This window comes from Phyllostomus hastatus, unplaced genomic scaffold (assembly GCF_019186645.2).
Source record: "Phyllostomus hastatus isolate PE091 unplaced genomic scaffold, TTU_PhHast_1.1 phas_contig_159, whole genome shotgun sequence".
NCBI classification, from domain to species: Eukaryota; Metazoa; Chordata; class Mammalia; order Chiroptera; family Phyllostomidae; genus Phyllostomus; species Phyllostomus hastatus.
The window spans coordinates 28868789-28891343 of NW_025333640.1; the positions used below are offsets into that span (position 1 = coordinate 28868789).

At 42.8% G+C, this 22555-nt stretch overlaps 1 protein-coding gene across 7 annotated transcripts in view; it reads left to right on the forward strand.

Annotated features, from left to right (window-relative positions):
- Window positions 1-22555, forward strand: part of INPP4B (inositol polyphosphate-4-phosphatase type II B) — a 520158-nt gene that overhangs the window by 464673 nt on the left and 32930 nt on the right. For all 7 annotated transcript variants that reach the window (XM_045830759.1, XM_045830758.1, XM_045830757.1 and 4 more), the window contains 4 exons: window positions 1726-1866; window positions 3048-3145; window positions 7833-7945; window positions 11296-11450. In XM_045830759.1, coding sequence (XP_045686715.1) covers window positions 1726-1866; window positions 3048-3145; window positions 7833-7945; window positions 11296-11450 — 507 coding nt within the window. The remainder of the gene's footprint in view (window positions 1-1725; window positions 1867-3047; window positions 3146-7832; window positions 7946-11295; window positions 11451-22555) is intronic.

Sequence of the window (22555 nt, forward strand, 5' to 3'; positions counted from 1 at the left end):
CTCCGCCCTCCGAAAGCAGCATCACCAACGCACAGAACTGTCTAAGACGGCCCTCTAGGGACTAAGGGAGTGATGCACACACACATTTAGAAGCACTTATTCACAGAAAACTTGTGCGATTGGGCAAGACAGTTGGGCCTTTATGCCAGGGGTTGCCCCCCGGCCCCCCCTCATCCCCCCACTCCATCTGCACCTCTGCACCACGGGAGCGGGCGATGGCAGCCCGGGAAAACCGGCAGCTTTGCTTCCGGAGGGGGCGGGCTCATTGGATCTGGGCGGGAAAGCAGAAGAAAGCATGCTCCCGAGAAGCTGTCAGAAACGGTGGTAATTTAGATCATTTCATTCATGGAAACATCAAAAAAAGAATAATTACATCGGACTAAATTCAACAAAGTACTCTGAGCACTGAACATAGAACACACAAAACAGTGCTTAGGGAAATGAATAACACCGAGTAAGTGGAAAGACGGTCCATGTTCACAGATTAGAATTCTCAGTATTGCTTAGATGGCAATTCTCCACAAATTCATCTATTGATTCAATGTAATCACTGTGTAAATATCATTCGTATTTTTTTGCAGAAATCAGTAAGCTAAATCTAAAATTTACCTGAAAATACAAAGAGCCCATGATGCAGAAAACAATTTTATAAAAGGATAACAAAGTTGGGGGATTTATACTTTATGATTTCAAACTTACTAAAAACCTACAATGATCAAGGCCATGTAGTACTGGCATAAGTATATACACTTAGATCAGTGGAACAGAATATAGAGTCCAGAAATAAACTTTTACCTTTTCGGTCAATTTCAACAAAGGTGCCAAAACAAATCACCTGGAGAATCTTTTCAAAAAATGGTGCTGTGACAACTGGTTATCTACGTGCCTAGGAGACATTAAAAGGTTTCACAAAGAGATTCTTTAATTGTCCCGTGTAACACAATACATGCATTACAACCCCAGCAGTCTATATAGTCCTGGAATCACACAGACTTTCCCAAATTCTGGGCAATACTCTCTACATTGCTATGGTCAACCCACACTGTCAAGTTTCAAAATCCATAAGTAGCTATTCTTGTTGGCCATATTTGTGAATCCTAATTTAAGTTTTCAACACTAAACACTAGAAGTAGTTTTTAGTGGAAATTTCCATTTCCTAAAAATGTACCTATTGTATGCTACTGTTGCAAAATGACAAGGAACTCCCAAAGGTTAACCTTCAATAATGAAACTATTACATTTTCATCAGGCCACCACAAAAAGGGAGGTCCATCAATAGCAATAACAATTGGGCAGTGGTTATAAAAATATTACAAATTACTTGACTCATTAGATTCACTATATTAAAAAACCCTTAAATTACTTTGTTGCCCTTGATCCTGGTTGGGTTTTAAAAGAAACAAAGTCAAGAAAACAAATACCGAGGCTTTTATGCACACACGGCTCTGAGACACAGAAGTGACCTGAAACATACTTCCTCTCCTCAAGGAACTCAGACTAGTGGAGAGAAATCAAAGATGTAAACAACGCTTTGTGCCAAGTAATTTAATGGCGAAGTGAACAAAACGATTATTGAATGACTAGGATGACAGAAATGAAGCAGATCGCAGCCAGACACCCAAATTAGCACTGTATTTCAACTGTGCGCTTTGTTTGTTTCCAATGAGTCCAACGTGAAAACAAACGAAATAAACGACGCTTCTCTCTGTGCCCGGCTTCCCGCAGCGAGCACTACGTGGTGGAGGTGAAGCTCCCCGCGAGGATGTTTGAGTCCCTGCCGCTGCCGGTTAGAGAGGGCCAGCTGCTCCACGTGCACCCCGTGCTTTTCAACGTTGGGATCAACGAGCAGCAAACTCTCGCCGAGAGGTAAGCTGTGGCAGTAGAGGATTGGCCCTTCAGGTTGTCTTGTTATGTATTTATTTCATTTATTATTTTTTTCAAGCGCAGCTTGCATTCAGTGTTATTTTGTACTCGCTTCCGGTGTGCGGGATAGTGGTGGGACAACCCTATACTTTACAAAGTGTTCCCCCCGATGTGTCCGGTACCCACCTGGCACCGTACATGGTTATGACAGTAGTACTGACTGTATTCCCTGTGCGGTACTTTACACTCCCGGGACTGTTTTGTAACTACCGGTTTGGTAAATCTAAACAGGTGCCAGGATTTTGAACCCAAGTGAATGGCAAAATATGCTTCTTTCTAAAGAAAAGAAGGAGAATGGTTTCAGGTTTTGGGTGGATTACATGTGCAGTGGGGTCGGATAAGTCACACTCAAATTTTTCATTGGCATCTGGAAAACACAGATTTGAGTGGAGATAATTGGCTGAAAACACACATATTGGAAGCCACTGACATAGCATCCATTATAGACAAGTGGGTTTTAAGTTTTACTCCGGAAAATGGTTAATGAAGACACAAGAGCAGTGATATACAGGTAGAAAGTTTTATCCCCACAAAGAGGCGGAGGAAGGAGCGCCCGTGCAGAGGTTTTAGGTGGAGGGCTTAGGCCTTCACAGCGTGGACAGAAAAAATATTGGCGGAAATGCCCCCCGGGAGGCTGGAGGGCTCGTAGCATTTGCCACAGCACCTGACGGTTGGTTGGATGAGCCTGTCTGCAGCCCGGCCCGGTCCTGGTCTCCGGGCCCCTCCTCAGCTGCCGCGGGTGAAGGGGAAGCTTGGAGGGGTAAAAAGAGAGGGGGCGATTTATCTGATATCTCAGAGCTACAGCCCTGCAGACGTGGGGAGACTAACATCCAATGAATATCAATTCCGGACACAGCACAAGGGCTGGTGTCTTAGACTTGGTATCTCATTCAAGTCTATATTGGCGATTGTAAGAATATTTTGGCGGGTCAAAAGGGACGGGCACTTAAATCAGGGCCCATGGGACTGGGATGGGTTTGAAATCACCAATTGTGCAGCGTTGCTTGAAAAAGGAGAGCGGCTCCGTAGGAAACCATGGCCATCTGTTCACAAAGGAAAGAGGAATTGTGTTCCTTTCAGGGGCTACTTGATGACCTAGAACTGTTTCCCTTTTCTATTTTTAGGTTTGGAGATGTTTCTTTGCAGGAAAGTATTAATCAGGAAAATTTTGAACTTCTAAAAGAATACTACACGATATTTATGGAAAAGATGCCTCCTGATTGTAAGTGTGCGAATTACAGAAAACAACTATAATAACTGCTTGATTGTAAATCTTCAGAAGGGTCAGACATAGAGGTCGATGGGAGGGGGAAGCATGTGCTGGCACGTGAGAGCAGTTCTGAGATTATCGGAGCCAAAAAAGGGGCTGATTGCCAAGGTGGCCGGTCCCATGCCCTGCACATGTTAGGACATGAATGTCATTGCCATCAGAAAAATGCCAGAAGTTAAAATCCCCATTGAGTCCAGTGGAAATTCTTATGTCATTCTCAACCATGTCAGAGACTTCAATAACGGTTTGGGTTTCTGACTGATAAGCTACATCAGGTGCAGCATGCATATACAAAGGAGAAAACCAGGTAGAACGCAAGTTCTATAGGGAATATAAAGTAAGGAACCAATGATCACATATACTTCCTGCAATATTTACATGAGAAATGTTAAAGCCTTCAAGCCTACAGAAATTCGATTTATACTTTTGGGTATTTGTTTTTTGGCCATTGTTCAGTTTTATCATTGTTTCCCCACAAAACTAAGCACGTAGCATTTGAGCAGCCCAAACTCAGAGAATCGGGAATGTCTTCAGAGTCCATTGAAAACGGGTATAAAATATGTTGAAATGTTGAGATAGTCATAGTGATAAGACACTAAGTTTTAATAACGTGAGAAATATTTTACTATTTTAACTGAGAGCTGTAATAAACATCTACCTGTCACTGAATCGCTAGCAATGTATTCACTGCTCTGGAGATACACGTATCCTGACACTTAGCTTGAATTATCTCGAGTGGCAGAGTGCATAGGTCTTTTCACAGCACATGAATCCAGCCTCAAACTTTTGTAATGGCACGTGTATGTCCACGTGTGTGTAGCTAGAACATTTCACCTGCTGTTTTACTCGATTTCACATAAAATATCTTTAATGTCAAAATGAAATTAAGCACAGGGAGGTTTTTTGGCAGCCAGCATACTTATGAATTTCAGATTTGTTAATTACTTGAAAATTTAATAATATAAACAAAACTATGTTTGCATTGGTAATTAGTGGGAACAGGGTTTATGTAAGCCAAGTGAGGAGATCTCGAGAATGGGCGAACCCTTTTCTGTAAATCCTCGCTGAATCGGCATCTGAACCCAGGAGGAAATATCTGCAATGGGTGTCAGATCGAGCTATTCTGACTGTGAAGTCTGTTTGCTCTGTCTGGGGGCTATGTGCTGTGGATGTCTCCCTCCACGTTTCCTTTGAACATGGTGTAGCTCACAAACAGTCGTTCTCTCTGCCTCGATTCTAAGGCACATCAATCATCAGGATCTACTTCCCCTCACCCGCTCCCTGGCCTCTCGGATCAGCGGGGGAAGCCAGCGGGGCAGGTGTGAGAGCTTCTCTCTCTTCTTGCTCTCATCTTCCCTTTGGGTTTCACGATCTCTGAAACCTTTGCAAGGACCCTCTGTGTCCACTTAGATCATTAAGACACTTAAATTTGGCGTCAGCAAATGAAATAAAATAAAGCACTTTCAAAATCACTAGCACAAACTGTTCCATGCTTTAGAGTCTCCGTCACATTTGCTACATGATTCAGAGCAAACTGATGGTGATTTGGTTAGGTGAAATGCTTCTTTCTCTACCCTTTAAGTGAGGAGTAACCATGTATTAGCTTATTGTATCATGCCAGATCTCTCTATGCTCTATCAGTAATAATGCCCATGTCTTGGCCTTTTTGCCAACAAAGGAGAAGGATACCATCACACAGGTCTATTGGAATGCTTCCATTTCTCAACTCCTATGTCAGCACTGTAAGGGGGAGCCGTCTGGCCGTGTGAGCTGAGAAGGAAAAGCAGACTATTGTAACCTAGCTTTACTGTATTTCATATCCCTGTCCAGTGTATAGTTAGTTTAGTGGTTGCACGATATTCAAATGACTCTCCCCATCCCATTGCATTGCTGTGCTACTCTTGATGTTGACACTGTCCTTTATCTGGTCTCCTTGTGACTTGTGGTGGCTGGCATGACCCACACCCATGCTCAACCAAAGGGATAAAGAGCTTCTCTTCCCACTTGCATTTCACAGGGTCCTGAGCTTTACTCAGCTGGAATATCACAGGTCACTTGCATACCCCTGAAACAATTGTCAAGGTCAAGGTCAGAGTCAAGTTTAGATTGGCTTAGATTTACATGCAGTTCCCTGGACTGGTCTTGATTTCAAGGGCAATGGGATTGTACCCATTGACTTCACAGTGAGCATGTGATTGAGCCCATGTAGATTTTATGCCCGCTCATGGCGGGAAATGGGCGGAGCAGGAGCTGAGAAGACAGCTGTCATTTCCATTTCACCTTGGAACACTCTGGCAAGCTAGTCATTGGCCATGAGGTGACAAAGCTACTGCCTTGGCCTCATTAGTGTTACAGTTCAATCAGCTGAGCATCCACAGGCCCACTCCCACCCATCCATCAGCACCCTGCCTTTGGTTCAGGTCGGTGTCACATTCAGAACTCTTTCTGAGGAGGCCCCGTTTGACAAAACAAGGAGAAAGAGGGTGCTCAAAAGTGCCTCTGGACGTGGCTATTCTGTTCCATCGGGAAGTGGTGGGAGTCGGACCTGGGGTGTGTGAACGTCCGTGATCCGGATCCTTGTGTGTGCCTGCGTGTGTGGATGGGAACATTTCCTACTTTGGGTAAATTCTGACTTTTGCCGGAGAAAGCAGGCATCCTGTCTGAGGCTATGAACTCTCCTAAGAGCCACTAACATCTTCCTCTGTTTTTCAGGGTTGACACGTAATTTTATAATGTAGCATCTTCTGCCAAGACTTTTATTCATTGTTTTCCACCCCCCCAGTCGATGAATCTTGACAAGGTTATTGTCCTTATTTTGCAGCGAAGAAATAGGAACAGAGGGTGAAGCAACTCGCTGAAAACCACACCCCAAAGCAGGGGCAGGTTTGGCACCAGAAATCATTTTCCTGGAACTTTTGGTTCCGTTCCTTCTTTAAAAACAATTATTAAAGCTTCGAACAAACAGAAAAATAAGGACCCTAAAATAGTACGCAGGAAATCATCCCTCAGTCTCACAGACTTTGTAAGAAAGAAATATTTTCAGTTGAAGGGGAATCCTCTTTCTGTGGCCATCTTTTACCTTCACGTCTCTGAGGAAATCAATATCCTGAATTCGGTGTTTTGCCCTTTCATACACATTTTTACTCCAAATGTATGTAACCACAGAAACTATGGTACGGTTCTACACATTTAACTTTATATTACTGCCATTAGCCTATAGAAATCCTCTTATAGTTTGCAATTTTTGCTCAACACAGTTTTTAGTATATATCCATGTTGATACATAGAGCATTTACTAATCTTATCTATTATATATTATATAGCAACACTATATAACAGTTTACTGTTCTCTTTGTGCAATTTAATTTTTTTTGTTTACTATTAAACAATAAAGCAATGAACATTCTTATATCTTTTGCCTTTTAATTACATTCTTCAGCCCCATTTGAATAAAGAACGCTCCTGTGGAGATAAGCATAGAGATTCATCACTCTGTCTAAATTTGCTGTTAGGGAAATGCGAGATTGAGTAGCAATAGCAAGATTTATTGGCGATATTTACATTACATTTACAGACTCAAACCAATCCATGTTCCAAGTAGACCGTGACTTTTAGGGGATATAACAGGGTTTATCATTATACCTTGAAATCTCACCTGTTAATCCACACACTAGTCATTACTTATGATACCTCCTTTAGGAAGTTCTGTGGCCTGCAAGATTTTTGTCAGGTTGAAAAAAAATGGCAGCAAGCAGAGCGTTGGATTGGTAAGGGTGTCCTCTGTACGAGGCGAGTTTTATCATTAGAGAAATAGGAAGAGTAGACTGAAAACTTCAAGCGCATCAACATACTTTCCTTCTCAAGGGCACACCTGGGGACAAGTGCCGAAATCACTAAGGAATGTGGCACCTGTCTCTGCTGGAGCACTAGCTTTGGGGCAAAGAATGGCCAGTTGATTTCTATATAGGAGCTTGATAGTTGGTTTAAAATGGCTGATTAAAAACTCTCTATGTCAACAATGAAACTAAATTATTTTGAGAAAATCATGGTGCTTTATTCCGGAGTCTCAAAATTCTGAAGCAGCCGGTCCATTGTGTTAGTACTGGAACTGTTCTTTGGGACCCGCAGCTAACTGTGAAGACACCAGCGCACACTTGGAGGGAATTCCTGGCGTTGGGAGACCAGGTTTTCGATTTGACTCTGCCTCTGACGATGAGCCTTGTGAAGGAGTCACCTAAGTATCTTGGACATCAGGCTGCCCTAACGCAGTGCTTTGCAGAATTTTTATATTTGCCACATGCAGTCTCTTGATTCAGACTGGCTATTCAGTAGTAAAACATGGAAGGTTCTATCTCCTGTCTCATCTTTGAGTGAAGCCACACTTTGACTGGAGCAGTGATCATCATCAAGAATGCTTTTTCTTGCTAGTGTCATAGTATTATATATCCAGTTGATATTACCACAATCACACAGAACAGGAAATGGGGAAAATGAATTATATTTCTCAGTGAAAGATAGAACTAGAGGATTCATAAGTATGATTATCTTCACCTAGTCTGCTCCAAACAACATTTGCAAATATATATTGAGGAAAATTTCATGAGCACTTACTACTGACGCTGTTTTTTCTCCTTTTCAGACATTTCACAGTTTCAAGAACAGCACGATTTAAAGGGATTACTAGAAAACCTCCATCAGAATATCCAAGCCAAAAAAAGGAAGAATGTGGAGATCATGTGGCTGGCCGCAACGGTGAGCACTGTCCTGGTAGACCTTGCTCACTGTCTCCGTGGGGACCAGCGAGCCTTACTGGGTGTCTCCGAGGCAGGGACCAACCTCCGCACTCTGAGTCCCCAGGTGTCACCTGCCATTACCCAGGAGATGAAGCATTTTCCGTGTCACTGTTAGTGCTATGAACAGAATAGAAAACAAATTGGGAGAAGATGAACTCAGTGAGAAAGAATCCTAACCTATTCATTGGCCGTTCTCGTAAATCCTGGATGTGTTTGACACTTTGAGGTTAAAAGGAAGTGTCTTTAATTTTCTTGATGTTGCATGTTTCAATGTCAATTGCCCATATCATGCTCTAGAGACTTAGGATTTTAACAGAGTGTGGTGATCAGATCTCTGACTCACAGCCTCAGTAAGGCTCCTGGACATATTGTTCAATTAATGAGCTTGTAAATGTGTTTGTTAATTTAGATATTGGCATAGAATACATTACTGATGGGTTGCTCTTGGGGTAATGAGCTATATATGGTATGGTTCTTTCTCATTTAATGGCACCCTCAGGATAAAAGATCGTCCTGTTTTCCCACCACAGAGTTCTCCAAGAGTGAGCCAAAGAACCTTGCCCGTGTTTTGTAAGCTTGTATCTGGCAACCATTCAGAAATAGTTCGTATGAGCTTGTGGATTTTGCTAAACATTCAGACTCTCAGGAATGGATCTTTCCATAGGAAAGGCACAGCTTGGAAACTCCACGATGAATTCCACATTTGTGGTTTCTTCTCAGTGTTACTCATGGAATTTGGAGTTAGGTTAACCCATGTTCTAGCATAGTCTTCTCATTCTCTATGAGAAGTCGTGTCTAAAACAGAGCCTTTCCCCCTACTGCCAGGACTTCAACTATAATCCAATACTATTTCCTTTGTTCTGTGGGAAAGGAATGGATAAATTGCCGTGAGTCTAGATATAAAATAATTTGCCAAGAGCAAGGCAGAGGAAAGCTGCTTTACTCTCCCTACGTGCCCTCTTGGAGCCCCAGGGAAGAGCATCAAAGGTAACGATACGAAACGTGGCTTTCCGGCAGCTCATTGACACCGGTCCCATCTACGTGATGGGACCACACTGTGTCACGCGAAGGTTTTCAATAGCTCTTTCCCCATCATGGCTGCTCTTTGTGTTTGCACACACTACTACAGTTGGTAATTCTCACAGAAAACTCATGAAGGCAGGTTGGAAGTTAGTTTTGCTATTCCACTAATAATGCAATAGCACGAAGGAAGTTTGATCCTTTACCAATGCTCTCTGACAACGTGGGGGCAGATACATGTCATTACATACATATTGTTATTGTGTTCATGGGGAAAATGAAGGATGCTCACATGCAAACATGTTGTATATTTTGTCTTAGCATATGTACTTTCCCATTTGAAAATAGAAACAAGTTTTCCCATAATTCCATTCGTTTCTGAAATATTTTTCTTAAATGCATATACCGACCAAACACGGCTTACTCACCACTCCTCGCTGCATGGGAGTACCTGCCTGGAGGAACACCCAGCACCCGGCGTGGGAAATTGGCCTTCTGTGGGAACATGACTTTATTATGAATAGCATATCTGTAGGCTGATAGCTCAGTTTCAATATCCTGTAAACCAAGGACCCTGATAATGCTGCTAAAATGATGAAATATAGACATCCCCTTTGACATTCTCCAGAAAGCTTTTACTTCTGCCTGTTTCCTTACTCCCTTCTTGAGACCTCTTAATGAAAATGCTCCTTTTGATAAAGTTTTACAGGCTAATTGAAAAATCTAAAGCCATTTGATTTTACTGTACCCGAATTTTTAAAACTAAAAACGAGACTCTGCAGACCAAACGCCGATCAGATGTGTTAGACGAAGCTCCCACACTCTGGGAAAGTGGAAGAAATGCAGAGACCACCCCCGGCCCGTCTGCTCGGGGGGCTCGCCCCTGCATGCAGTAGTGCCCACATAGTTTTAAATGTCCCTTCTTTTTAAAAATCCATCTCCTACGTGGAGGTGGAGGGTTATATTTTATTACTATGACTATAGCCCCTTCTTTCTTATTTTGTATTAAAAATTTAAAAACGCAGTTTATTGGAAAGGATTCAAGTTCTCTATTTGGAAGAAGATCATATGCTGAAATCACGCTCTTCCACGCCTTGAGTCACTTCTGTTGGAAGTAGTGAGAACATGCCGAAGGTATAATAGGGGCAGGTAAATCCTAAGTTAAGTATAGGAATCATTATTAAAATAGGTTTAAGCCCTTGATACACTGCATTATTATTATATCCTCTCCTCCAAGCAGGCAACTGTTCAGGCCTCCTTGGTGACAGATAACGAAGCAGGCTTATATTATATTACATTAGATTTATTGTAAGTGCATGGTGCTTAGCATCGTTGCTGCTAAAGTCGATTATTGGTATCTTATATCAAGGGTACACCATGGGGTAGGGAAGAGAAAGGAATGGAATGATTCACTCGTTAGCCATAAGGCGATGAGAAAAGTGATTATTCCTTCTCCTGATTTATGTCAGAGTAACAGAAAGAAAGAATGACAGAGAAACACGGAATAGGATGGAAGTTACAGACCTGGTTCTTGGAGTTGAGTAGACTCACATTAGCCTCCTGGCTCTACCCAGTGGTGCACAAGTTACTTGACCTATCCAAACCTCAGGGTCGCCACCCGTAAATGGAGAATAATGATACCTCCCTACAGGGTTCATGTGCAGTTAATTAAATTTCAAATCTCTATGAAGTTTATTGGCATGGGGCCTGGTGCACAGTAGACGTGCAATTAGCAGTGGCCATAGGTGGGGGACTTCAGTCCTCATTCCTGGCAGTTGTATTGATGAGTGGTTAGTAGTTCCCTCACCTGCCATACTGATACCATACGGATGTTTGAAATTTCATAACATGAGACCAAGACTAGAAAAGGTTGTATTCATTATTCAGGATTCAAATCAAGTGTCTAATCCCGGATACATAGATGGTTTTTGCCTTCACAACGAAGGTGTTGTTCCTAAGTGACAATTCTTCCAATTATCCCCTGCAGCTCAGGAGCCCTGCCTGCCAGGGACCATGGCTGCCTCTGCTGAATATTTACCCCCCCACACGACTTCAACAGTCCCACACCTCACACCATACAAACAGCCACAGAAAATGTATTCCACCAGCTTTTGGCATGAAAAGGTACAGCTTCTGCATTCAGTATGGTAGATTGGACTGACAGACGATCCTTCATGGACTGACCAACCTACGTGGGGTGTGCTTAGACAAGAAGAGTGTAGGAGCCCCACCCTTTATAAAGAGTAACCGACACGTGAACAATCAGCGGTGTATACGTCTGTGTTACAGATTTGTCGCAAACTCAATGGCATTCGCTTCACCTGTTGTAAAAGTGCCAAAGACAGGACGTCGATGTCGGTGACGCTGGAGCAGTGCTCCATTCTGAGAGACGAGCACCAGCTGCACAAGGACTTCTTCATCCGGGCCCTGGACTGCATGAGGAGGTATTTGGCTCGTCTCCTTCCTCTCTGTGAAAGTCATCGCGAGATTTCTGCTTGCTGTCTTGGTTTGTGCATTTCCCAAATCCATATTTTACGGGAGGACTCACCACTTAGTGGCTTCACTGCATTTCCATGGCTTACAGCTTTTCACTCATGACATGAAAGATAATATACTTTGAAATATCCCTCCTACTCCTTCTAGGCAATAGAAGAGAAGTTGGCTGGATCTCGATGCAATGCATGGAGATTCTGTTTTGTTAACTCATTTAGACCTAGGTTAACAGGCTCTGGTCTTTTCAGATGTCATATTTGACCAGCACAGTATCTTTGTCTATAAGTGGTTATGAATATGCACAGAATAAAACTAAGTCACAACCCAAAGTTCCAAACTGCAACTAACAGGTGATCTTCCCATGGGTTGCCAGGGGTCCAGGTGGGTAACCTCCTTCCGAAAATTATTTTCACACCACGCATCACAAAGATGGGATGGCCCTGGTGATAGAGAATTAGCAGTGGTACTCTGCTGACATTTAAAATGCAGTGCCTGAAGTCATGTTTCTTGGTTCATTTCCACAGTAGTTAAATCTAAAGTCAAAGCCATAATGGGAAGGAAAAAGTGCCCCATTCACAATGTCTGTCAGCAAGGACGCACGTTAATTAAAAAGTTAAACAAAATTGCCTCTTTGCCGCAAAGACTGGCGCAGACGCACGGCAGGACGCATGGGGCGGGCCCCTGGCTCCCAGAAAGGGGCGTCCTGTGCTGCTGCAGAGGGGGCTGCTTCTCATCTGCCATGCCATCAGCTTCCGCTTTTCTCTTAATGGCTCTGGTCTTTCAAGGGGGACTCTGCCGCTTCCTGTGCCTGTGCGTTTTCCCCACTGATGAGAGGCCTGGGTCCTCCGTTTCGCCCCCTTGCATGTCTCTCACCATCTCCATTGTCCGGGGGAGTTCTGTCACGCTTTTCTGATAGATGTACGAGGATGTCTCAGAGGACTGACATGAACATCTGAGCCATATAAAACAATTTGGTTGATGCAAAAAACTCCTTTCAGAAGTAATCTCTCTTTTCAAAAACCTATCAGGACTAGTGGGAGGGGGATTCAGAATCAGAGTGTGAAGTCTTCTAACGTGCATAGAAAGGGTGAAAGTGTCACTGTGGACGTACAAAGGGGCTGGAGACCGGATAGACTAGAGGGCTGAACTGATTCAACCAACCTAAGCTGTCTGGAAGGCAAACTTGTTCCTTATTTGTTTACGGTGGCGGTAATGGTTATTTCCGACAACACTTTCCAGTGCATGGTTTTAGGGAAGGACAGGATTTGCAGAGCCTCTCACTCCACACTCTGGGGGTCCCCTCCATCCAGTGCCTTTAAAATGCACATCAGAATCACTGTTTTAAAGGTGGTTAGTTTTTATGTGTTAGAATGTATTGAAGTCTTTTTTAAAATTTTATTGAATATCATCTGCAATTTATTTTACCTTTGAATTATTCTACCTATCCTTCAGGCTATTTGGTCTGGATTCTTTTAAAGTTCACTGGGGTTACGGTATCACTGCCTTCCTACTTTTATTCTTCCCTTATCTATATTAAATTTTCCCATTTTATTGTGTTTATCTCTGTAAGAGTTTCAAATTATTATATATAGATGAGCAAACTGTTGTTGATAAAAAGAAACAAATAAGGCTTTAGCTATCTGCTTACTTACAAACCCCCACACCAGAATAAGCTGCACAAGAATAGATATTTCTGTTTGTCTCCGTTCACTGAAATGACACCAGCACCTGGAACAATGCCTAGTGACAGTGGGTTCTCAGTCAATATTCTATGAATACATTTCCAGCTTTCCTTGGCAGCTGCACACTCCCAACATGAGCCTCTAGTTACAATCTGACTGAAATGGAATAACACCGTCTTCAGATTAGAAAGTTAGCAAGGGGTCTGAGCACATCTGACTCTGCAAGGAGCTCATAGTAGTTGCCTGTATTGTGAGACCAAAACAATGATTCTCAACCCTCGTGGCCCATTTGAAACCCTGGGGGGGGCGGGCAGTCAGGGTCCATGGCAGGAGTCCCACCACAGACTGGCTTCTGGAACGGAGCCAGGGTTGAAACCACTTGACTCGGGTTTGCCTCCCTGAAACCAGACACACTGCATTGATTTTGAAACCAGGCACACTAATTGATTTTGATGGCTTTGTGGTAAGACTACAAGCCAGTCTTTAGACTCTGTCTTTGAATTTTGATGTGTATGTGTATTGTCGAACTCTCCCTTGATCTTCTACAGCAGAAATTTACAAAATGGTGGCTGCATAACCAGCCGGTTTTTTTTTTTAAGAAAGGTAGAATGCAGTATCAGCACTTGGTTTTCAGTTAGGGAATCTCCATTGAATGCCACCGTATCCTAGTGCACTTCCAGAAGCATTTTTTGGTAGGGATTTCACCCTTCCATTTGATTAATAAATCATTAGGGTTGGAATTAAAATACAAACTTTGACTGGGTTATAGAATGTCATGTTTTATAAAAAAAATCATTGTGTTGGGAAATTTAATTGCCTCTGAAAAGTACATTGAAATGAACATGGCAGTGCGCTATTATTTCCCTTTCAGGAAGTCCGGCATCATGGGTTTATACAGTGTAACATGGTGACACCATTACTTATTTGTCTGTCTGTAACTTTTATTTTCCTTATGCTACGTTACTCTTCAATCTGTCGTCTCCTAGTGGCTGCTTAAAATCAAGAGAGCTGCTAGGTCATCAGTAAAATTAATCAAGGCATGTTTCGGCCTGCAACCTATTTATCACCCTTAAGATACAGGGCTTTAATCATTCTATTTTAGTAAACATGTAATTCATAGGGAGACCCTAAAAGGCCCATCATCCTTATGGAGTTTTATGATCTCACTGAATGTCATGTTCTCCACCTGCCACCGCACCTGAAATGTTTGCGTCGGGGAGCATAATGTATGAAACAATCTGCTTTATGAGTAAGTGACCTTTCATTAATTGATAACAGGAAAGGTTGTATTTATTTCTCGTGACTTATTCCCTTGTCGGCATGGCTTTTTAATTATGTAGTTCATTTGCGTTGACGTGGAAAAATGTCTTCCTTCTCTCCTTAGTCTTGTTTCTACTTTGGCTTATTTTTCTTTGCTTTTGTTTGATTGTACTAGACGGAGAAGAACTGCTATTTTTTTAATATTATTCCCTATTTCAAATATGAAAGCGAATAATAAGCATTGCAGACATAGGTAATGGAAGCTTTCAGTGATTTCTTGACTCTTTGGAAGGGACGTGTTTGTGCAGAACAGCGTAAGCGAGAGCACTTTTCCCATCGTCACCGAGTGTTGTTATCTCTTCCCTGGAGACTTTGTGGTGTGTTTGCTGCATCGCTTCAGCTGCTGTCTGTGACAAATAACGGTAATAAGTCCAAGTGGAGTCACTGTCATCGTGGGGTTGCTAATAATTACATGAAAGCCACCCCATTTAGGATGTTTTTACTTCAGCTGACTATACAGTAAAAGACGCTGCAAAGAATACACTTCCCTAGAAATCATGTTGGAGCCAGTAACTCTTAAGATATCCACAGATGAGCCCCCGATCGAGAGCTGATCCTACTGGCGTGATCAAAATAACCTGCCTCCTTGAAAACACTCTCACTTCCTTGAACAAAATGTGTGTGCTAATGTAGGCACTCTTCTTCACACATTTACATGTGTCATTATATTTTATTACCAAAAAGTAGTGGTTTTGAGGTCCATTTCTTCTCCCTAAGTTTTTCGGTATGTATTTGTTTTCTAAGTGTTTGCAACCTAAGACCCCGTATTGAGCACGCCGTCCAGAGCAGCCACCTGCTTTATACACACCATTCTGAGTAAGCCGCTGCTTTCACTTCTTGGAATTATTCACTGAGGGCCTAGACGTGTAAGTGTATGGAATATATTTTTTATTCAATTAAATGAAATCAAATATAAATGTTAATGCAGCTAGTTCAAATCAATTTAGCTTCTGCCACAAACACAGGTTTTTAGCCTCAGGAGGACCTGGGGTTCAGAGTCCACACCCTGACGCTGTTATCTGTGCACCTGTGGGCAAGTTCCTCGATCTCCAGGCCTCAGTTTCCTAATCTGTCAACTGGGGATAACAGTGTCTTTCCGTCCTGTGGGTGTTGTTCAGTGGGACCACTTGTCTAAAGTCTCTGTGCCCAGGGCATCGTGGGAGCTCTGCTTCATAAATGCCACCCTTGCTGTGCACGCCCGCCCCATCTCCGTCTCCCCCGAGCAAGCTTCCCTACCCCCGTTTCTCTGCACGTTCCTCCCCTGAGACTCCTGAAATGGAGGGATTTCCCTGGTCTTCAAGGTCTCAGAAGAAAAGTCCCAGGATTGATACTTGGTTTCTGCAAGGCTTAGTGTACCTCTCCAAGATTGTGGCAGAGAAGGTTTGGGGATCAAGGGGCAGCTGACCTGGAACGGGGTGTTGTCTGTGCTCCGCTGATAACAGTGTCCTAGCGCTCATGTAGGGGAGTGTGTGGGGGCCCAACTCCTGAACGCCCACAGGCCTCGCCAGCAACTTAGGGTATCCAGGAGTAAATGAGGAGCCAGGGACTCCATCTCAGGAGACCACGTGGGCAAGTAGGTCGTTCGCAGAAACGTGCCAATGTCATAGTTGTAGTCAAAAGTAAGCATTTCTTGAGTCTTTACCAAGGCAAAACACCATGCCAAAAAAAGGGAGAAATAACTTTGTAATGTACTAACTGCTAACAGTCAGTGAGTTCTTGCTATGCACTAAAACTACCTTAAACGTGCTGTATGAGGAACCTCTGTTAGCTACCACAATGCTAGTCTGAAATAGGGAAGGCCACATATGTAGGAAATACTACTGATTAGAGTGGTTCAGACGAGGAAAGGAAAAAGTGGCACTGGAGGAGGTGGGGTGTGAGCTGAGGGTGGCTGAAGTGAGAAGTAAGGCGGAGTTGGGAGTTCTTGACTGGGAATATCTAAATGGGTGTGATTAAGAGTGATGTCCATTAATTCATCACATTTTTAAAGTGTTTTGTTTACCTAAATGGCGTCAGAGTGCAGGTCATGTTTGACAGCATGTTCAGCTGACACCATGTTCTTGAGATCTATGTTCACACACGGAGTCTAGCCCTCCCCTCTCAACAGCTGTACAGTATTCCCTTACATGGATGGAATACAATGTATCTATTCCACTGTTGAACTTGACACTGTTTCTCATATCTCACTATTATAAGCAATAATGTAATAGGCATCCTCAGAGATACACCCACAAATACAAGTATGGGAGTTTCTTCATGTGGCATGGGTGGTAGCATATTTATATTTTCAATATCACTAGATGCTACCAGACTGTTCTTCAAAATAGCTATATTAATTTATATCCTATGAGCCAGATACATGTATTCTTATTTTTCCACATGCCCCAATATTTGCACTGTAAGTGATCTTACAAATCCAACGGGTAAAAAGTGATATTTGGTTAAGTTTATATTTTCCCAATGATAAGTGATTGTTAATATTTTTCTAAAGATTGATTGGCCATTTTGAATGTTTTATATTTTGGGAGTTTGTGTGTCATTTCAAATTAAGAAAGGATTCTAGCCTTTATACAGCACTGCATTATTGTGCTTAAGTCAAGTTCTAGAAAGGAGGGTTTCAGGAGTGGTAGTTTTCTAAAAATACTTATATTTGGTTTGTTTATTTGTTTTTTAAAGTGGGAGCATGCTGGAATGGAACTTACGGGTCTTTTGGGTTTGGATAGAGAAATGTGTGGTGTTTCGAAGGAGCTGGCGGTGTGATACGAGCCTTTATAACAGAAAGAGGGGCAGGGGTCCGTTTTAGGAAGGAGACGTCCCCCTGAGACATAAACAAAAACCTGTGGGCCATGAGCAAGATGACCGATGCCTTTGCACTCGGGGAATGAGTTGCAGCAGGAACTAGTGCTAGAAAGGGCTTGTTCTTACTCAAGAAGCCGGGGGTGCAGGTGGCCTGGGCTTGAACGATCTTGGACAGAGCAGTCACGCCAAAACGTAGGAAGTTTGCTTATGTTCCTGGAAGGCTGAGACACAGGAACCAAAGCGAACCCCTGAACGCCCTCCTGTGTTCAAAGAGAGAAGCAACTCAGAGTTAACTTGGGCGTGTGAAACAAATATTGAGGTTCCGTCTCAAGTCTCACTTACTTTAGAAGTTTACAAGGTGGGTTAGGCATCCAGTTCCCATATAAGGATGCTTCCCACATCTCGACCATTCGTTTACCCACCTAATGAGTTTTCCACGTGACACGTGAACGGTCATTTGTTAGCCACCAAGGACTCACGCACTCGAGGTGCCTGGTGTGTTTGTCTCGACACACATGAAAATAAATCCAACACTACGCAATGCAGAGTTAGTGTACTGTCTGCCTTCATAAAAGTGCTTACTATCCTCTGATAAACACAGTCATAGGAGGGTCTCAACCCTCCTAAACTGAATTGTAATTGCATCACGCCAGTCTCCACAGAATATTCTTTAATGAAACCTGGCCTGGGAGGTCATAGCTTTTATAGGAAAGCAGCTAAAATATTGCAAACTTCTCTACCAGTTGGAAGATCACAGATGACAGAAAAGTTCAAGTGTCTGGCATAATACGTTCATGCCCGAAGGATAACGGTCTCGAGTCCTATGGAAAAAATATATCATGCACAATTACACCCCGTTTCCTTCCATTCATTGAGCCGATCAGAATTCATGTGCACGTGAATGACATCATTACAGGGATCAAGAGTTTCATTTCTAAAGTATGTTGTTTGCAAAAGTAGTAGCTTATTACTAGCAACGAATCCTTTGTCAAGTATCACAGCACTGTTTGGTGCGGGAGCGGGGGTGGGGGGAGGATCACTGCTTTGACTCCTCTAAAATCTAACAGTTAAGCCAGCTCAGTGGAGAGCAGGCTGAGTGACTACAGAGCGAGGGTTAGGAGCAAGGACACTGGAGGTGGTCAGCACCACCTTGACTCTCCACTTCAGAGTAGTGGGAGGAAATTCCAAGATCCCTTATGTTCTTTGTCTGTAAAGTGACACTGTGTATGAAAGGAAGTAGGTAACAGGATATGGAAGGGTGAAGTGGTCATTTTACCAACATCACTGACTTATCTCACGGAGCTGTGGTCGTGAGGATTAAACTAAATAACATTCACGGAAGCCCTTGACCCGTTACATCGCCAGGGTCAGTAAACAGGAAATGCTGCTTGGCTGCTGTTGATGTCACTGCAGTGGCGATTGTCATTATTGCGATTATTGCTGCTTCCTTCTTTGTCATAATGGCTTCTCATTGAATTGTTGTTCCTAAACTGCATGCTGTGGTGGCATCCTCAAACAATTTTAAGAAAGTCAAAGAAAGAGCTCATTCGAGCATTGTCTATGCACTAGTTCTCAAAAAGTGTTCCTCAGGCCAGCACCAGCACCAGCACCATCACCCGTGAACTTCCTAGAATTATAGGTTCTCAGGCTTCACCCCAGACCTGCTGGATCAGAAACTTTAGGAGTGGGGCCAATGATCAGTGCTTTAATGAGCTCTCCAGATGATGATGATGATGATGATGATGATGATGCACATCATCATCAATAGTTTTAAGACGATGCGCATCTAAGTTACAGATCTAAGTTACTTACACATACCATACCATGCAATTCACCCATTTAAAGTGCACAATTCAATCGTTTTCAGTATATTCACAGAGGTGTGCTGATAGCAACACAATCAAATGTTAGAACCTGTTCTAAAAGAACCCAAAAAGAAATCCCATATCCATTCACAGTGTCTCTCCAACCCCCCTCTCCCTGCCAGAGACAACCACTTACCTCTGCCCGTTCTGGGCATTTTGTATAAACAGAATCATGCTCTGTATGGTCTTTTGTGAAGGACTTCTTTCATTTAGCATATTTCAAGGTTCATCCATGTTGTCGGACAATTTTATTTTTTATTTTTTTAATTTTTATAATCGATGTGTGAGAGATATATCGATTGGTTGCCTCTCACATGCCCCCAACTGGCGACCTGGCCTGCAACCCAGGCATGTGTCCTGACCAGGAATTGAACCTGCGACCGTTTGGTTCTCAGGCTGGCACTCAATCCACTGAGCCACACCCACCAGGGCCAATTTTCATTACCTTGTAAAGTTCCCTTTTTGTGAAGATTTTTTTGCATTTGTTACTATAGCAAGAACTTTAGACTTACAATTCTTCAGAACAACTCTGGTACATTCGTGCGTAAGTCAGGGTGGGGTTGAGGGGAGCTGGGCATGATTGTGTGTGTGCGTGGGCGCGTTCATTACGCGCTTGCCCTTTTGTGGAGACTATTAAAAAGCATAGGGCCAGTGCTGCGATCCATCTGCTTCAAGGGTACGGCACTCTCTAATGGGCTTCTGTTTTTAAGTGCAGTAGCCTCACTTCCAGTCTTGTTTTATAACACAGCCCTTGCATTTGCTGTTACTCACTTTCCTTTTCGATATCTTACTGAATATGATGTATCCATTTAAACGGCCTTAAATTCTTTTTTAAACCAAGGCAGGATTTAAATATTAAAAATAAAGTTACATGAAGCTTCCTACTCTCCTAAGCCCAAGACCCTCCCTAAATTTGTTCTCAGCACTCATCAAACCAAGTTGGGTAATACTGGTTTACTGTTTTCACAAAATGCAAAAAAAAAAAAAATCTGGTCGCTTACATCTTAATTTCTGTGTTTTCCAATGACACCCATCTTCTCAACTATTTGAGAAAACAAAAGCGTATTTTTATATGCTTCAGAGTTTGCAAATCACCTTGACTGATCTTTTGTTCTAGAAAATAGAAATACACTAGATATCATCTTTTCCTCAGTTTCTGTTTCATAATTTAATTTCATGACATAAATTCAAAGGTGGAATTTACATAACACTGATAGTTATTTGATTTTTGTGATAAATACTTTTTTCTCTTGGAGAAACTGGAACAAAAGTGAGCAAAAGGCATATCAGAGCTGCCAAGAGATATCATTCTTGCCTGAAAAAGAGGAGACATGCCTTTCTCTTTACAAGATGGAGCTGACTGTACTGCAGCTGCTCCTGAAAGAGGTACATTTATTGAAGACTCCTACCACCTCTAGTCACTACAGAAAGTTATTTTGCTCATAGATGAAAACCTCACTGCATACGTGCAAGGTGTGTGTGAGTAAGTATTCCCCGGCCGTGAAGTCGAAAGGCCGCCGAGGCAGCTGACGAGACTGGCCCTGGTTGGTGGCCTTCGGAAAGCCGCGACCCCAGCAAGCACTCGCTGAGTTTTTTCTCTTATCCTCTGTGGTTTCACTGTATACATGCAGTTTGATTGTGCATTTCAGTAACTTTAAAGTTGTTAATGAATCATGTAGTTCCTGAACAGATCACAGGAGTAGATACTGCACACGACTGGAAATGAATTCTCCGTCACGGGGCTGTATTTGGGGGTTGAGTGAATCTCCTTTTGGAAAATAGTATGATTTGATGAATATCATATAGTCAGTTAGAACCTCCCCCAAACTGCAATCCTTGAAGTTCTTTCATAAGTTAAAACTTTATATTGTCCAGGTGACGGTTTCAGACCAGGACGGAAACTGGAGACTGTGTTCCATTCCTGTTTGTGATGAGGTGAAAGAAAGCCATGTGCCCTCACGGTCTGCTTTGTATGGGTTCACGGTGCACGTGTCTGGTTATCCTGCCACCTCTGCCCACCTTTCTTGACTAAACAAAAGTGGGATGCACTAACACCCTTCGAATAGATTCTAGGATAAAAAGAATATTGGATACTTTTAAAAAGCCTTAAGAATTCTGGGATACTGAAATGTTAGTACTAATGAAAATGAATTTATGGGCATGCCTTTTAAAATTTACTTGATTTGAAAGTGAGTGTCTTTTGAATATTCTTACCCGCTATATATTAAAATAGTGTCAGCCCATTTTGTCAATGTGATGTTGTTGAACACCAATTTCCTCCTGGCGTTTTATCAGGTATGAAAGCAGGATTTTGACTTAACTAATTTTGTCACAATCAATAAAAAAGAAGAACAAAAAAGAATCTTGACGCAATCTGGACCTGTGTGTGTACAGGGTCAGAGAGAAAAAGCAGCTTTCTGATGAACGTGGGCTCCGGCGAGGTGGAGCCTGTGTCAGCTCCCATCACTGATTCTCACGGCCCTTTGACCCGAGTGGAAGGGGCGGTCCTCCTGGCGTGGGGGCTCTCTCTCCCCAGCAGACGGAAGCCTCCTGCTTGCACAGGTCGTCTGGACGGAGCATTTCCCCGCAGATAAGAGAGGAAGTTGCTCTACGTGAGGCAGTCTGCAGTCCCCACAGAGGTCGGTTTCTCCCCTAGGAAAAACGCTCGGAGATCTGACATGCTCGCCATGCCTCTGCAAAAACAAAACAAAACAAAACAAAACAAAAACATAAAATAAAATAGGTGTTGAAGCCAAATTCTTACTTATAGATAAAAGAAACCTCTTGCATCATTATCATTTTGTGGCCTAATATCTCCATTGGTACGAAGATATTCCTAAGGGCAAAATATAGTATCTCAATTTAAGATAAAAGTTTTATCACAGAATATAGCATTGTTTTTTCACTTCCATCAGGATGTAGCCCCTGGGGCTCACTGACATGTTCTCCTGTTGCGTCCGTGCTGGAAGGGACGCTAGATGTCTTCTGGTCCAGTGCCTCACTGTCTGCTATGGCAACGTCTAGTAATTCTTTTTAAATCTGGATATTGCTCCTAAGTCTGTAACGGCCCTTCAGTTAGGTCTTGAGGAAGGTCTTCCAACTGGACAGTCTGTCCCCTGAATCTAAGTGGTGGCGGTGGCGATGAGCCCGCACACCATGGGCAGGGGCCCGGGCCTTCCCTTCCTGAGCCAGAGACCTCTGAGCAGCAGTGAGAATTACACAGACTTCCTGGAGCAACGCCGAGCTCGGTGTTTGAGGAGAGAACCTAAAGCCACCTTTTTTCTTTTTTTTGTTTTTTGACAAAACAACTCCGGCAGCCTTGCAAGACCTGGGATCCAAATAAAGACACTGACATGGAAAGATGAACCTTTTTAACTTTACTCTGACTTG